The sequence below is a fragment of the Arachis hypogaea genome, chromosome 4 (assembly GCF_003086295.3).
Source record: "Arachis hypogaea cultivar Tifrunner chromosome 4, arahy.Tifrunner.gnm2.J5K5, whole genome shotgun sequence".
In the NCBI taxonomy this organism is placed as follows: domain Eukaryota; kingdom Viridiplantae; phylum Streptophyta; class Magnoliopsida; order Fabales; family Fabaceae; genus Arachis; species Arachis hypogaea.
Window position 1 is genome coordinate 31015111 of NC_092039.1, and position 17794 is coordinate 31032904.

At 28.5% G+C, this 17794-nt stretch overlaps 1 protein-coding gene and 1 pseudogene across 2 annotated transcripts in view; one reads left to right on the forward strand and one right to left on the reverse strand.

Moving 5' to 3' along the window:
- Positions 1-9503: 9503 nt before the first annotated feature.
- Positions 9504-10581, forward strand: LOC112796609 (uncharacterized; annotated as a pseudogene).
- A 572-nt stretch (positions 10582-11153) lies between these two features.
- LOC112796608 (oxysterol-binding protein-related protein 4C) overlaps positions 11154-17794 on the reverse strand; it is a 34992-nt gene continuing 28351 nt past the window's right edge. For both annotated transcript variants that reach the window (XM_025839154.3, XM_072235492.1), the window contains 6 exons: positions 14462-14614; positions 13566-13811; positions 12881-12977; positions 12267-12558; positions 11964-12066; positions 11154-11673 (listed from right to left, as the gene is read on the reverse strand). In XM_025839154.3, the coding sequence (XP_025694939.1) occupies positions 11425-11673; positions 11964-12066; positions 12267-12558; positions 12881-12977; positions 13566-13811; positions 14462-14614 (1140 nt within the window). In that variant the 3' untranslated portion in view covers positions 11154-11424. The remainder of the gene's footprint in view (positions 11674-11963; positions 12067-12266; positions 12559-12880; positions 12978-13565; positions 13812-14461; positions 14615-17794) is intronic.

Below are 17794 nucleotides of genomic sequence, written 5' to 3' on the forward strand. Positions count from 1 at the left end.
AGTAATACCATTTTATTTCCCATTTTAAAATTAATTTACGAAGTTACACGTACATCCCAAAACAAATTAAAAATTGTTATTTAACTATTTTCTTTATTTAATACTAAATTTCACAATAATCATTATTCACGATGCCACCACAACACGAAATTAAGAAATTTCAGCTTATGGTTAAACCACCAAATGAATTATGCAGTGATAAAATTAGGTGTTAAATAGCATTATGAAACTTCCACTTAGTTGAACCAAAAAGAAAAACACTACACCTCAGTTATAGCGATAGAGACCATTAAGTTATAAAGACATTGACAATTATCATAATTACACTTATTAAGGATATAAATATAAAACTTTTTGTAAAAAAAAAAAGGACAGGAATTAACATCTTAATAGTTTTTCTTTTTGTTTTTGCTAATAAGAACTTTAAAGGTACCAGTTAAAGTTATTATTAGAAAAAAAGTATTTAATTTTTCTCTTAATATATACATTAAAAATCAAACCATTTAATTTCCAATAAAAGTAATCATTTTTAATTAAATATTTTAATTAAAAAATATTAAAAAATTATCAGAATTTATTATTTTTAGCTATTAGTTAATCATCAATATTTAAAAATATAAAATAAAATATATTATTATATTATTAGACTACAGAAATTAAATTAATAATTAAATAATTATAAAAAATAATAAATTCCAATATGCCTTGCATTTCTCTTTAACTAATATATATTAACAAGTGCTCTTATTTTAACATTGAGCATTTTTCACAATACTTTTACTAATAATGAAACCAATAATTACAAGTCAACACGCACAAGTTATCCAAAAAAAATTTCAAGTCCAGAACAATGGTGCCTTATTATTAAAGAGAGATTTGCGTCTGTTAATAGTGATGGATCATGGATGATGGTAGCATAGAATAGAATAATTTGTACGCCTATGTAAAATTCATTTGAACTTTATATTTAATATTTATATAAACTCATTAAAAAAATATTCGAATTAGAAGAATTGATGGTGTTATTTTTTATCAATTACAAACACAATTATTAACATATTATATATAATAATTTCAGTATTATTCACTTCAATTTTAAATTTAAAAGAATATTCAAAAATGATATTATACTTAAACCTAGAGTCGTATTATTTTATAGGAAAAAGCTCTATATCCATGTAAAAAATACATGGATGTTATCTAAGTAACTTTTTCTACACACGTGTTTCTCCACCCCACAGTCGTTTGTTATATATGCGTGAAGAACGAAACTCTCGCGCGATCTAGAATTTTCACAAATAAATTTCCGTTGTAAGTATAGCTTCTAGACCGACAAGAATTCCTTTCTTACAAAAGTTTTGGTTGTCACAAGTAACAAACACAATAAAATTTATAAACCGAAGTATTCAAATCTCGGGTCGTCTTCTCAAAGAATTGCAGGGAAGTATGATTTATTATTGGTTATGGAAAACAGTATTTTTGGGTTTTAAAAAGGTTTGAACAAGAGAAATAAATTGCAGGAATTAATAAATTAATAACTAATAAAACTCTTGGTAAGGTATGAAAACTGGAAGTCCTATCCTAGTTATCCTTATCAATGGTGATGAGAATTATAGTTTGCTCCCACTAAGTCAACCTCTAACTATGAAGGTAAGTCAAGTGGACAAATCAATTTAACACCTAAAGTCCTAGTCAACTCCTGAGGAAAGACTAGAGTTATAGGAATCTAAATCAATCAGTAAAGATAACAATTATCAATCACGATGAGTTTGATAACTCAAGAGTCACCAATTAATCAACCAGAACCAAGAATATAAAAAACTAAATTAAAATTATAAGTCTGAAATACCTCAAATTGTATAAAATAGAAAATCAATCTAAACATAAAGGGTTCATAAACTAAATTGAGAAAATAAATAAAAGGAACATTGAACCTGTGATTGAAGAAGATGAAATCCTAATTCTAATAAAAATCCTAATCCTAATCATAATTCTAAGAGAGAGGAGAGAACATTTCTCTCTGAAAACTACATCTAAACCTAACACTGTGTGTATGATCTGATATATTGAGTCTTTGCATGTTCCCTGACTTTAATCTGTGTTTCTGGGCTGAAATCTGGGTCAAAACGCGGCCCAAAACTGTCTCCAGTGTATTCTGTAATTTTTGCAGATCGCGCAGGTCACTCGTACGCGTCGGTCACGCGTACGCGTGATTCAGCGATTTTCCTCTCACGCGTGTGCGTCAGGCACGTGCTCGTCAGGCACGTGCTCGCGTCATTTGCGCGAACTTCAATCCACGCGTACGCGTCAAGCACGCGTACGTGTCGCTGTGATTTTGTCCAAGTCGCGCGCACGCGTCAGCCATGCGTTCGCGTCACTGTCCGCTGGTTGTCTCCTTTATTTCTTGTGCTCCTTCCCTTTTTGCAAGCTTCCTCTCCATTTTCTAAGCCATTCCTGCCCTATGAAGCCTGAAACACTTAACACACAGATCACGGCATCAAATGGTATAAAGGAGAATAAAAATATACAATTAAAATATCTTTAGGAAGCAAGTTTTCAATCATAGAATAATTTTAGGAAGGAATTGTAAATACATGCAAATCATATGAATAAGTGGGTAAAGACTTGATAAAAACCACTCAATTAAGCACAATATGAATAATAAAATAGTGGTTTATCAACGTGCCTCATATAACGTATCACGTTTTCGTTCTCCTCCTCCTCCTCCTCCTCCTCCTCCTCCTCCTCCTCCTCCTTCAACCTAATAAAATTCTCTGTTCTCCTTTATTCACGTTTTTCTTCTCTATTCGCATTTTCATTATTGATCTGCATTGAATTCAACGTGATAAGTTCCGTCATTCTTTTTCTTCTTCGTTTTCTTCTTCGATCTATACTTCTGAATGGAAACAATGAATGATTCAACTTCAAATTAGTTGAATGAGGTTATTACATTGAGACAGCTAGGGAATGATTGCTGCATGCTATCACAATAATCTTAAACATTGAACAAAGTAAAAAGAGGCTACTGAACCGAACAACATTCATTTGGTGAACCAAAATCTCAAAGGCCACCAAACCGAACAATGTACATGTGGTGAATAAATGGTGATCAACTTTCAATCAACAAGAATGGTATTTCTCCTCCTCCTCCTCTTCCTCCTTCTTCTTTCTTCTTCTTCTTCTTCTTCTTCTTCTTCTTCTTCTTCTTCTTCTTCTTCTTCTTCTTCTTCTTCAACCTAATAAAATTCGTCATTTTCCTCTGTTCACGTTTTTCTTCTCTACTTGCATTCTTCATTATTGATCTGTATTGAATTCAACGTAATAAGCTCCGTCGTTCTTCTTCTTCTTTGTTTTCTTCTTCGATCTACACTTTTGAATGGAAACAATGAATGATTCAACTTCAAATCAGTTGAATGAGGTTATTACATTGAGACAGCTAGAAAATGATTGTTGCATGCTATCACAATAACCCTAAACCCTGAACATAGTAAAAAGAGTCCACCGAACCGAACAACATTCATTTAGTGAACCAAAATCACAAAGGCCACTGAACCGAATAATGTACATGTGGCGAATAAATGGTGATCAACTTTCAATCAACAAGAATAGTATTTCTCCATGTAAAATGAGGCCACTAAACCGAACAACATTCATTTGGTGAACTGAAATCACAAAGGCCACCGAACCGAACAATGTACACGTGGTGAATAAATGGCGATCAAATTTCAATCAACAAGAATAGTATTTCTCCTCCTCTTCCTCCTCCTCCTCATTCTTCTTTCAAATTTGCGCTCGTAGGTTCTTCTTCTTCTTCAGTTCAGTGGATACTGTAACTAGGGCTTTGAAATTGGTTGTTACTCTGTTCAGTACTTCTTTTGCATGGAGAAATACTATTCTTATTGATTGAGAGTTGATCATCATTTATTCACCACATGTACATTGTTCGGTTCGGTGACTTTTGTGATTTTGGTTCACCAAATAAATGTTGTTCGGTTTGGTGGCCTCTTTTACTTTGTTCAATGTTTAAGATTATTGTGATGCGTTTCGAAAGAATAATCAAAATTGCACTCATTCAACTGATTTTGAAGTTGATTCATTCATTGTTTCAATTTAAAAGTCCAGATTGAAGAAGAAAACGAAGAAGAAGAACCACAAAATTAATTACGTTGAAGTCAATGCAGATCCATAACGAAGAACGCGAGTAGAGAAGAAGAAGAAGAACAAGAAAGAAAACGCGAGCAGAGGAGAACGATGAAGCCTATAATGTGAGCAGAAAAGAAGAAGAAGAAGAAGAAGAAGTAAAGTTTTTTCATAATGAGCGGATGCGTGTTTTCACTCTCATTAAGGCGCGTGATTCTATTTGGGATTGGGCCAACTTGGTTACATGGTTATATGGATGTGTAGCGCGCTCGTATTTTATAAGGAGAAAATCTAGAGAGCCAATACTTTTATTAAAATTTGATCAGTATTTAATCAGTAAAAAAAAGTGAGTAATCTCACACCATTAGATTTAATCTCATACCATTAAAAATACTAATAATGACTATAAATTACAAAATCTGCTGACTCCCTAACACTCTCTTGGCAAAGAATTCGATGGTCTAAGGACATTTGGACTATTAAATGGTCCAATAATAAAACATATTTTTTAAATTTTTAATAACTATTAAATAGTCCTTATCTAATTTTAATTACAAATTAATCTTTTATATTTTATTTAATTATAAAATATATTTTTTATTTTGTAAATTATTATTTTATCATTCATCTATCATAATCAAAAACAAAAATAATAACGAATTAGATTTTTCATTAATCGTAATAATTTTTTGGCAATCCTAATCGATTAAAATTTTATCTTTGATCCGTTACATTCGTATAGGGTAATGAAATCGTGTTTCTTATAAAATCAATCGATTGGATTAATAAAACAATCGATTGAATTTCAAATTTTCCATAATTCAATCGATTGGAATTCAGGTTTTCACAAAATAATCGATTGAATATTGGACGATAGTATAGTTTTCTAAAAAATAAATCGATTGTAACTTTTATACAATCGATTAAACGATGATTAGAATGTGGGTTTTGATTGTTCATGTTAATTTCAATCGATTGGTTATGTTACCCAATAAATTTAAGTTTTCAAAGCAATATGGATTTTCACAATTCAATCGATTGAATTATGCACTACGTTATATGTTACATCGTTCTCAATTTTTCTACTCGTGTTTATAAATTATTATTTTATTATCCATTTATTTTATCTTTAAAATTCTATCTTCAATTTTTAAGTTTTTATTTTGATTTAGATACTCTAATTTTATCTTTTTTTTAATATTAAAGTTATAAATTGGTGAATGTAGAACTTTCACCCTCAACCCTAGCTCTTTTTGCGTTTTTAGTTCTGGCCATTTTGAAGATATTGGTTCGGTGAATTTTTTAGAGATTTGGATGAAAATTAATAATATGGATGTAGTTTGGAGTGGATGTTAATGAGATTGGAGAAGAAGAAAAGAGAAGAGAGATTATGCAGAAATGAAATTGTAAAATTAAAAAAGGAGAGGGAGACTAGACACGGATGGTTATCGGGCTTAATATATAGCGCATATCAAAGTTCAATCGATTGTATTATCATACTAATCGATTGAATGCAAGAAAAACCTTATTCACGTCACTTTTAAATTGATTGAATGCTCATACCAATTGATTAAACTGAAAAACACCATTAATCGCGTACACACTTCAATTGATCGTATTATCATACCAATCGATTAAACTTTCATATATCATTTTAGTAGCGTAAGTCAATCGATTGATTTATTGAATTAACTAAACCCAAATTGTTTTGATGATTTCAATCGATTGGGTAATATGATCAATTGATTGAATAAGAAAAACCCCACATGCCTTGCAAAATTCAATCAATTGTGTATTAATTCCAATCGATTGAGTTTCTAACAAACACAATTTTAATTTCCCAATCCAATACGTATGTAATGGGTCAATGATAAAATTATGATCGATTAAGATTGCAAAATATTTATTACAATTAATAAAAGATCTAATTTGTTATTGTTTTAGTTTTTTATTATTAATAAATATGATAGACGAATGATAAAATAATGATTTATAAAATAAAAAATAAAATTTATAATTAAATAATATATAAGAGATTAATTTGTAATTAAAATTAGATAAAGACTATTTAACGATTATTAACAAACTAAAAAAAAACATATTTTGTTATGAGACTATTTAATGATCCAAATATTATAGGAACATCAAATCATGTGCCCACTCTCTTTTATAAATTACCCAATTAGTAGCACATATTATAACATAATATTTTTTATTTCTATTCACTTTAACTTTGAATATTTAAGTAAACTTCACTTGAATTTATTTGAACTTTACATCTAATAACGTATGTAAACTCATTATTCCAAAAATAATATTAGAATCATAATTTTTGTTATAAAATAAAACATTTGGTATTATATACTTCAACTTTAGACTTAATAGGGTGTTCAAAAAATGACATAATAAAATTGAAACTTTGTCTTCTATTTTTTTTTTATCAATTAAACAGTTATTAGCACATATTATAACATAAAACTTTTGATGAATTTACTCATTCCAACTTTATATTTAATAGGGTGTGTAAAACATTAAAAAATGACACAAAAACTTTTAGTCTTATTATTTTATCACTTACACAATTATTAGCATAGATAGATAACACTTTTGGATGTGTCTATTTTATCAGTTATATAACTATTTATATCATTATTGAATTTAAGAATAAAAAAATTAATATAAAAACTTTCAGTTACTACTACTAATATTATAAACCACTGAAATTAAATTAGATTTTTTTGTCCTATTATTTTATCCCACTCAGATAAAAGCGTCTAAAACATTTTTTTAAATATATTTTTTAATAATTAAAATTTAACACATATAATCGATTAAACCATATTATTTTTGTCAAAATTAGACCAGAAAAATTAATTTGACCAAAAAAATTATAAATCAAATCTTGAACTGGTCTAAATTAATATTTTTTTATAAAAAATAATTACAATATCTTTATTAGAGAAAATGACTAAAATACTCCTATTATATATATTAATTTTGAGAATCCTAAATATTAGTCTTTTATTTCTCTGCCATCATAGGATTAGAATTTAGAGTTTTTAAAATTAATATATATATATATATAATAGAAATATTTTAGTCATTTTTTATAATAAGTATATTGTAGTTATTTTCTATAAAAAATAATATTAATTTAGACCGATTCAGAATTTGGTTTACTATTTTTTCAATTAAATTAATTTATCTAACCTAATTTTGACAAAAAAATAACACAGTTTAATCGATTATATATTAAATTATAATTAATAAAAAATATCTTTTAAAAAAATATTTTAGACGTCTTTATTTAAATGATCCTTTATTAAATGCACAAGTATTAAAATGCATTATAATAACTTAAAACTTTTGGCTTTACTACTAATAATTTAAAATGAAAATAATTATATATGGCGTATATATTAATTTATGAGTCTAATTAGATGAATGCATTGAGAATCTGAGTCCATTGAAGTAGAAATCAAGTTGTTATTGAACTTTGCCCAAAGGCAAAGGTAAAAGGTCATAGTCACACATAGACGACAAATTAGGAAGGTAGCGTTTCCAACACTTCAAACTAAAAAAATCAAGGCCACTGTAATGTGAGTCAACACTCAACACTACTAATCTCTAGGGTTTAAAGTCTTTATTGATCACCGTGTTGGTCAATAGCTAGACTTGTGTATTGTATGAGTCAAATAAAGAATGACATGTGCCACTGTTTCTCAACCTAGGATTTTGATACTTCAAAATAGTTTTTATATGAATTTTAAGGTCGTATATGATCTAAAAATTAAATTTATTTTTAGATTAATAAAAAATATAATTTGATTAATTAATTAAATTAGTTTTATATGATAAAACTAGTTATTAACCGATTAGAAAAATTTAAAAATCGATTTTCAATTAATAATAAAAATAAAAACTAATTTTAAAAAAAATAGATTTTTTAAAAAAAACCAATTTTTACATAAAAAATTAGGTTTTTCAAAAACAAAAAATTTAAAAACCGGTTTTACAAAAAAAATCGATTAATTAATTTGAACACAAGACTTATATAAAATTTGGTTTTAGTTTTGGTTAATCAATTAAAAATTGATTTTTAAAATTTGATTTTAGGTAACTATTTTTTAATAATATGAATATAATTTTTAAAATTATTTTATTAAATTGGTTAACTAAAATATGGTTACGATTTTTTAACCAATTAACTACAATTTGATTATTTTATGTTCCCCTAGATATGATATTATAACATTAATTAATTAAGTCAAGTGGTGAACTCGTTAAACATTGTTAGAAGTTTAAATTTTGTATTATATAATATATATGTAGCAATTTATTGATGAATAACAAATTTTTAAATAAAATCTAGACCCAACTGATTAATTCTTTATTTTTTTGAAATTACTATCGAAAATAAAATAAAACTAATTAAGTATATGCAATTATACACTGCCCAATGATAGTTACTATTTTTTAATAGAAGAAATGGTTAACTTCTGAACAAGTTATCTTGATTAATTAACTCTAGTATTTTTGTTAAGTTCATTGGGCAAGTTTTTAGTTAGAAGAATCTAAAATGAAAGGAAATATTTTAATTTCTTAGAGACAATAACTGGTATTACTGTTATGTCTGATGTATGGTCAGGGGCGGAGCTAGATGAAAGATTAAAGGGGGGCAAAAAATATTTATATAATAAAATAAGACTAAAATAAAATTTTAAAGGGGGCTAAACTGAAATTTACATATAATTTACATGTAAAAAATTAAAATTAGGGGGGCCATTGCCCCCCTTGGCTACAATGTAGCTCCGCCCCTGTGTATGGTGAAGATAAATAGATAATATATTTTTCTCTAACTATTGCTTTAGTCTTAAACTCCAATTATATTTTATTTTCAATTTGCAATAGTTTGAATATTACCATTTTAGTTCTCAATTATGAACTAAAAACAATACAATTATGATATATATAATTAAAAACTTTACAGACTAGGATGATTATAACGTATAAAATCAAATAACAATAATGATTTTCTTGTATAAATTAAAATTAAAAAAAGGTTTAGCCAATAAGAAGACTTGTTAACATGTTTATTTTTAAAAGTTTTTATTAATAAAGCAAATAATTTGACGGTTTCAATACTTGACTCTAGCATTTACTTACTATTAATTTTCATGGTATAATTTCTGGCAAAAATGGTAAATTTCTTCTTTGACTGTTGACTGATTCAATGGTTACCACCTTTCATCAATCAGCAATCATCATCATCATCATAGAAATTGAAATATTGACAAGGACCAAACTAGTCACTGACCCAATTCTCACGGTTGGGTTAGAGTTTAGAAACTTTAGAAAACTTTGGTACTTGAAAATGAAAAGGAATATTTATTAGGTGAGAATTTTGGTCACTACACTATAGTATGTAGAAATTTCTCATCACAAAAACAAACCCTCTTATAAGTACCCTTTTGTTGTATCTAACTACACCAAACATCTTAGATACTTATCCAACTTAGCAATAATTCAAACCCCAATTCAATATTATATATATATATGTATACACTATATAGTTGATTCAAATTCAAGCAAAGTCTAAACTATGGGAGGGTGTTTTTCTTCAAGATCATGCTCAAAACTGAGCAGTGTCCGTTTGGTTCATCTAAGTGGATATGTTGAAGATTTTGAGGAACCAATTTAAGTGAGCCAAGTCATTGGTAACCCTCCAAAGCATTTTGTATGCACTTCAATTCAGCTTCTTTCATCTTCCTCAAAGCCATTGAAGGGTGACACACAGCTCCAACCTGGCCATGTCTACTTCATTCTTCCATACTCAATTCTCCAATCTGAGGCTTCCCCTGTTGACTTGGCTTCTCTTGCAAAGAGGCTCAATTCAATAGCAAAAACAAGGTGTGAAGAGAAGAAGAATTATAATAAGAAGAACAAGAAGATGAAAAGTAACACTCTCAATGGAAAAACTAGTACTACTAATAGTACTAGTGAATTTTCGAGCAGCGATGGCGAATTTAGTAGTGTTTGGAGTATGTCTTCGCCTTGTCGGAGCCCTGCAAGAATTGGTGTGGCTGAGCAAGTTGCTTTGGCCATGGCATATGGAGGGAGGAGTCCTTGTAGATGGAAACCAATCTTGGACACTATCAGAGAGAAGTCATTTAATCGGCGAAGCGAATCGGAGTTATTGAATGAAGCTAAAGCTGATGATTGATAAGGCCTTTTGTGTTGGGTTTTGTGGTATGATCAAGATGTGTTTTGTTTGTGAAATATTGTTTTATTTTTTCTGATCTTTTTGGTGTATCAGGGGAATGGACAGAACAGAACCATCATAATAGTCAAGAAATTTTATGTGTCTGATTTTCTCCCATGATGTATCTATCAGTTGATAAAGACATATTCCAAATGAAAAGCATTGAATTTTTATCTCAACTTCCGGTTCTTAGTAAAATTAATGGATCAAACATATCAAGATCAATTCATGCTGCTGCAATCTGCAAGTTTCTTTTGATATGATTTGTTGGATATTTTGATCCCAAGATAGATGACAAAGTGCAATTTACAATTGTTTTTTTAGCAACTAATATAATATTATTGTAGATCAAATGAATGAAAATAACTATTGAATTCAATATTTTGCTCTAGCAGCCATAGTTGTGTCTCAAACATAAACATAAGTGTTTCTTGCTGAGCAACAACTACATAGACATTGTTGCTCTTAGTCACAAGTGGAAGTAGATTGGTCTAACCAATGATGATGATTTTGACAATATTTTGTAAAATAAGTACTAGTAATGTGTACCAATGCAGAACTTCTAATACAGCAAATTAAGTTGTATTATTTTGTAATATAAAATATGAAACACCGCGCTAACTCATTCTTGGACAGGGCGCGAGGTTAACAACTCCACTATGGTGAAAATAGCCATAAACCCACCTTGGTCGGCCAAGCCAAGGATGCACCTCTTACTCTCAAAGAGCCTAGAGGAAAATAAGCACACAGCTTATTTTATATTCAAAAATAAACTTCAATTCTATTTTATAAATAAAAGGTACATGAGTTATTTATACTAGTAGCAGAAGAAAAAGCCTTCATAACTTGGACGATGTGGGACTAAAACATAACACAAAGTTCACTATCCTAAACAATATGGGACTTATATTCCCTTATTACAATTAACTAATATAATTAACCTACTAAACCTACTTGCTCCTGCGTCACAGTATTTCACACCTTCTATGTATACATAACATTTTTTTCGTAAAAGAAAATTCCTAGGAGACTATAGGGGAGGGTGGGACCAATTTTTGAACAGGAAAACAGTCCCAGTCCCCTTCTTTGGTGTGAGACAAAGAAAAATGTTTAGGGACCCAAGTTTCCCCTTTTGAGGCTCTCTCTCTTAAGATCTCCCTTTGCCTTTCCTCCACAAATTTCTTTGCTTTTACTGCTTTCTCCCACTCTTTGTTCATGATGGCTTGGTTTACTTGGCCCCAAACAATAGCTGATTCAGTTGGCCACACACTCTGATCAAAGTATATGAGAATCACAGGTTAGAAAAGAAATATGCACAATCAGTTTCATATCTTATTTGTTATGGAACATAATAAAAGCTCCTAAATGCTTGACACTAGAAACTGTAAGTGAATAATGGATTTTATCAGGCTTATTAAACTTTATTTAGGTTTAGCAAATTGATTGAGAATAATAAGAGTGACTTTTATGTCACAAACAGAATATGTGATTTGCTAACTTTTACATGAAAAGAGTGGAAGTTAGCAATCTCATATAGTAAATAGATAATTACTATTACTACCTTTGAATCCTTAACAATTGGAGTCTGGAGCCCTGAAATGACTTCTCTTGCATCAAGTATCACTCTTTCTTCTCCATTAATTGTATTCTTCACTGCTACAGTGCTGCAGCATGTTAAGGTATTAGAAATTGCAACATCAAATTTTTACAAATGAACAATTGGTGGTCGTTGCTTTGAAGTTTGAAGTTTGAAGTTTGAAGTTCTAGTTTAGAATAGTATTCCCTCCACTCCATATTGATTAAATTTTTCTAGTACTTTCATAAATCAATGCATATTGACTAATTGATACTTCATAGTTCATACCTATCCCAATGACCATTAATTTCACATAGTATCTTCCTTGAAGATGAATCAATGATCTTGCCCTTAACTGCTCTTCGATTTCCCCGAAATCCAAGGAAAGATTGCGTTGTGAAGCTTAACTCTGCAACAAGTCCTGTTTCAAGGCATTTGATATTGACATTGCCAACCCAATTGTTCCCAGGGACTGGAAGAAATCTGATTGAGAAGTCAGGAGAATTCATTTCATATGTCTCTCCATGATTGTGGAGCTTCAACCTCCTTTTTCCATGTATATGACCTTCCACTGTGGCACCTGCATATTTGGTTGTGATTGTTACAAATCAGCCACAGAAAACACTAACCAATATCACAATTCGAAATCAATAAACAAAGCAAGCAAAAACAAACAGAACATCAATGCCAAAGCCACACAGAACTTTCATCAAACACCTGAAGTTCACCATTCATTGCAACACAAAACAAATAAAGCTAGTATACAATTACATACATTTTCCAACTCAACAGTTAGGGCTAATATATATATATATATATATATATATATATATATATATATATATATATATATATATATATATATATATATATATATATATATTTCATGCTAAATCATTTACCATAGAACTTTGCAATATGATACTGGCAACATATGATTTCAATGTTTTCCTTCTCATCAGTTGCATGGAGGGCAGTCACTGGAGGGTGGTGAGAAACCTGCAAACATGTCAACACATGAATGCATCAATCCTTGAAACAATGTTATCCATGAAAGATCAATGTCATAAAAATTGTATGTAAATATAATAATTTATTATCTTCTCTCCACTTATAATAATAAAACAAAAAAAAATTAATATAAATAATAAAAAATATAAGATAGAATAAATAATAAAAGATTCAATTTATTTTTATTTTTTTACACAAAATTTAGAAAAAAAATAAATTAATAAAAAAATATAATTATAAAAAATTAATAGTGATAATAAAAAGAAAAAATAAAATGTATTTCCGTATAATATCTATGTTTCTTTAAGTATGAAAAATACAAAATACACTAATTTAATACTCAAAGAACATAATTTTATTTCTCTTTATTCATTTTTCGTGTTATACTTATAAACAAACATAACTAAAACAACTATTACTATAAAAACTAACTATTATAATAAAGGAATTCAAAATCTTACAAGACTCTATTTTAGTGTTGACTCTTGAACATGCATGAGAATTTTTTCAGGTACACTATATAGAAGAGTATAGCCATTAACTTTGTGAGCATAATAATTAATAACACAAGTGTACCTGCTCTAACAAGACATTAAGATTTCCTTTAGAAACATGGTGTGTTTCTCCAAGGATGGGGTTGTAGGGAACAACTCCAAAGATTGTAGGGCGTTTGGTAGATATATACCATGCCACAACAGAAGTGAGTCTATCAACAGGACTCTTCCCTTTGTTGCACATGCTTAGCAAATCTGTGCTTGTGGAGTACACTTGTTCACCATAGATTTGGAGTGTTGACTTTGGCAAGTTAAATAGAGCTGGCAGCTGCATGCATGCATAGGACAAACTCAAAAAATCTTAGTCCCGGTTTCATTTTAGAATTTACCTTCATTTTCTAGGTTTTAACATAATCATTAATATTTTTTGATAGATTTTTTAAAGTAGGATACAGTGATTTTTTTTGTCATAAGTCATTTGTTTAAGGGCAGATGACTTATGTATTTAAAGTGAAGTTAAACTTCAAAATGATTCATGAAATTCGTCACATGCATTAAAATAATGTTCAAAATTCTGATTATATTAATTATATTTTTAAGATTGACAAAAATATTCCACTTTAGTCAATAATAATGTGATGAATTACTTAAACAAAAAAAGACTAATACAATTTTATGTAATGAATGTAATTAAAATTTCAAAACTTATTTTAGTGCATATAATTAATTTTAAATTATTTTAGGACTTAATTCTTTAAAAGTGAGATCCAAACTCTCCAAATGATTTATAAGGTGAAAAAATTATAGAAGATTGGATTTTTTTTTTTTTTTTGCGTTGGAAAACTGATTTTGTGTTTTCTCAATTTATCTTCACTTTGTTTCAAGAAAAATACCATTGGACCAGACCCATCAAAATGCATAATTAATCTAAATTTGAATTTTATTTCTCTTAAATAGTAAAGATCAAAGAAAACTTGCCTGAAAGTGAGTAAGATCAGATCCTGGCCGCACATTCTTAAATAAACTTAATATTCGTTTCATAAGATTGGGAGCTTTATAAACTGTCTCAGCATCTGATTCTTGTGCCAGTACTGAGAATGGCTTAGTCAGCACAATATTATTTGACGTGTCCTGCATCATAATACCCAAATAATAATAAAGAATATTTTTTTTTACAGAATAATAAAGAATAATGTAACTTAGTTAAAATATTTTGTATGAGATCACCTCGTATAACTTTCTACCTATACTAAACATATTTTTGTTTGTTCAATTTGTAATTTTTTCTTAATTTTGAAACAACTGTTGTAAAATTAACGAGGTTCTAAAAAATGGTTCACAAATAGAACAAATCAAACTATAGAATAAAAGAGATTTATTAGTCCAACCGAGTTAATTAAATTATAATAAATAGAAAATTATATGGTACAGATTTAAAGATTTGTCTACACCACACTTTCTAAAGCCACACTTTAAACCGTAACTCTTCACAAAGAAAAGCGTCACCTAATGGAAAAAAGTAAATTAGAAGATTTAAGAGAAGAAATAATCAAGTTATCAAAATTAATAGATCAAAAATTAATGATTTTAACTAATGTTAACTGTAATGACACCGAATTCTTAAAATCAATACAAAATGATTTTTCTCAAAATCTTTATTTTACTATAAGTTTTATTGAAGGACTTCAAAAACCTGAAAGAACTTATTTTTCACACGGAATTTCTAAGAAATGTTACCATGGAAATGATTCCCCACATCTTTATCATACTTTTAATCCACAATTAAATTCTATAGTAGATATGCTTGAAGAAATATTAGTATCCATAAAATTTCAAAGAAATAAAGAAAAAGAAAATCCTAAAGAAGAAAAAATTCAAAATATAATCAACATAACAGATCTAAAAGTAAAACCACCACTAAAATTATGAATATTGAAGAAAAATTAGAATAAGTTACAATGCTTTTTAAACAATTAAAAATGGCTCAAGAAAATAATATTATGGAACAAGGATTTCAAATAGAAGAAGAATTAGTAAATTCTGAAAATATAGAAAATGAAGAACACATCCTAGATTATTCAAGTGACGAAGAACCAGCAATTCCAATACAAGTAAAAAATGAAGCTGGAACATCTAAAGATAACCAATCTCAATATAAATGGGAAACAGGTTTTGATAATTATGCTTTTAAAAAAGGGTTTATAAATAAAGATTCAAAATATACAAAAATACCATCAAAGTACGTTCCTAAAATCCAGGAAATGGAAGGAGAAAGAATGCTCGATTTAGACTGTAAAAAGAATGAAAAAGAAATTTTCGAAAATTGGTTGAATTCCTTTTTATTAGAAGCTTTTACTAATCCAAAGTTTAGTGAATTGTCTGGAAGAGATATTTGGAATTACATAGGATTTCATACTAAAGGGACTATAAGAGATTATATGACATCAATAGAAAATCAAATAATAGAAGGTTTAGCAACAAAAATAACAGCTTATGACAAGATATTATATATAATGATGATTCTATATAAAGAATTTTTTGGAAAAAATATTATAGATCATAAACAAGAAGTCTATAATAAAGAATATCAAGAAGCAAAAAACCATTTAGCTAATATCCAGATATATGATCTATGTAATGTGGAATCTTATATATGTGAATATAGAATACATTATTACAAATTAAAAGAAGAAGATAAAAATCATTATCTTAGTATGTATATAACAAAACTTCCATATCCTGCTAATGAATTTATAATGGGAAGATTTATAAGAGAAATAAATAGAGGGACAATTGAAAATAATTTTGGTGGAGCAACCGCTGCAATAAGAGAGGAAATAAAAGAACGTTGTATGCAAGAAGCAACTCAAAAAAGATTTGCAAATATAATTAGAATCTGCTGTCAGGATAATGAAGAGATACCCCAAAAATATGGGTTTAATAAAAATTTTCTGAGAAAGAGAAAATATCAATTTAGAAAAAGAAAATACTATCCAAACTAGAGAAAAAAGAGGTATTTTAGAACAAGAAATAACAATAAAAACAAAAGGCAAAAAAGTGACTATTGCCCAAATAAAAAAGAAAACTGTAAGTGTTGGAATTGCCAAGAAGAATGACACTATGCAAATGAATGTCCAAAAAAGAAAGATAAAAAAGATCTTACCAAACAAATAGAAATTGCTAAGTCTTGTTTTATGGAACCTTTAGAGGAATCTGATGATAACTTAGACTATATTTTTGAATATGTCTCAGAAACAGACTCAGAGACTGAGTAATAATGCCACATTTATTACTATAAAAATAGCAGAAAAATTTATAAATGCTTTTATAGATTCTGGAGCAACACAATGCTTTGCTAGTTCAAATATAAAACTTGATTGGAAAAAATTAAAGAAACCATTAAGAGTTAGAATAGCTGACAAATCAATACATAAAATTGACCAAAAAACAGAGATGATTGAAATTTTTATTCAAAATTATAGGTTCATTGTTCCATCTATATATATGTTAGATTCTGGAATGGATTTTATCATAGGAAATAACTTTTTAAAACTATATCATCCATTCATTCAAGAATTAACATACATAGTTTTAAAAGCTCCACATGATTCTTCAATAAATCAAAAATCAAAACGTACGTATAAAAATACCAACTACTACTATAGATAAGATCTTAAAATTTAAAATATTTTCTATATTAGAAACATGTTATTTAAATTTATACTTTCAAATAAACATTCCAAAAAATAATCTTAAAATAAAGATAGAGGAACTTTTGGATGAAATTTGTGCTGAAAATCCTTTAGATATTAAAAATACAAATAACGAATTAGTAAGCATTAAATTAAAAGATCCTACAAAAGAGATAAATGTTCCAAATAAAATTCCTTATTCCGCAAGAGATAGAGAAGAGTTCTCTTTAGAATGTAGAGATCTTTTGGAAAAAGGAATTATAAGATTAAGTAAAAGTCCTCATGCGGCTCCAGCCTTTTATGTTGAAAACAATAATGAAATTAAAAGGGGAAAACGAAGAATGGTTATTAACTATAAGAAGATGAATGAAGCAACTATTGGTGATGCTCATAAACTTCCAAGAAAAGATTCTATTTTAGAAAAAATAAAAGGAGCGACTTGGTTTTCATCTCTTGATGCAAAATCAGGATATTGGCAACTTCGTTTAGACGAAGAAACAAAGAAATTAACTGCTTTTACTTGCCCAACAAAAGAATCAACAAGTGTGTTACTCTATGAATGGAATGTATTACCATTCGGATTAAAACAAGCTCCAGGTATTTATCAAAGATTTATGGA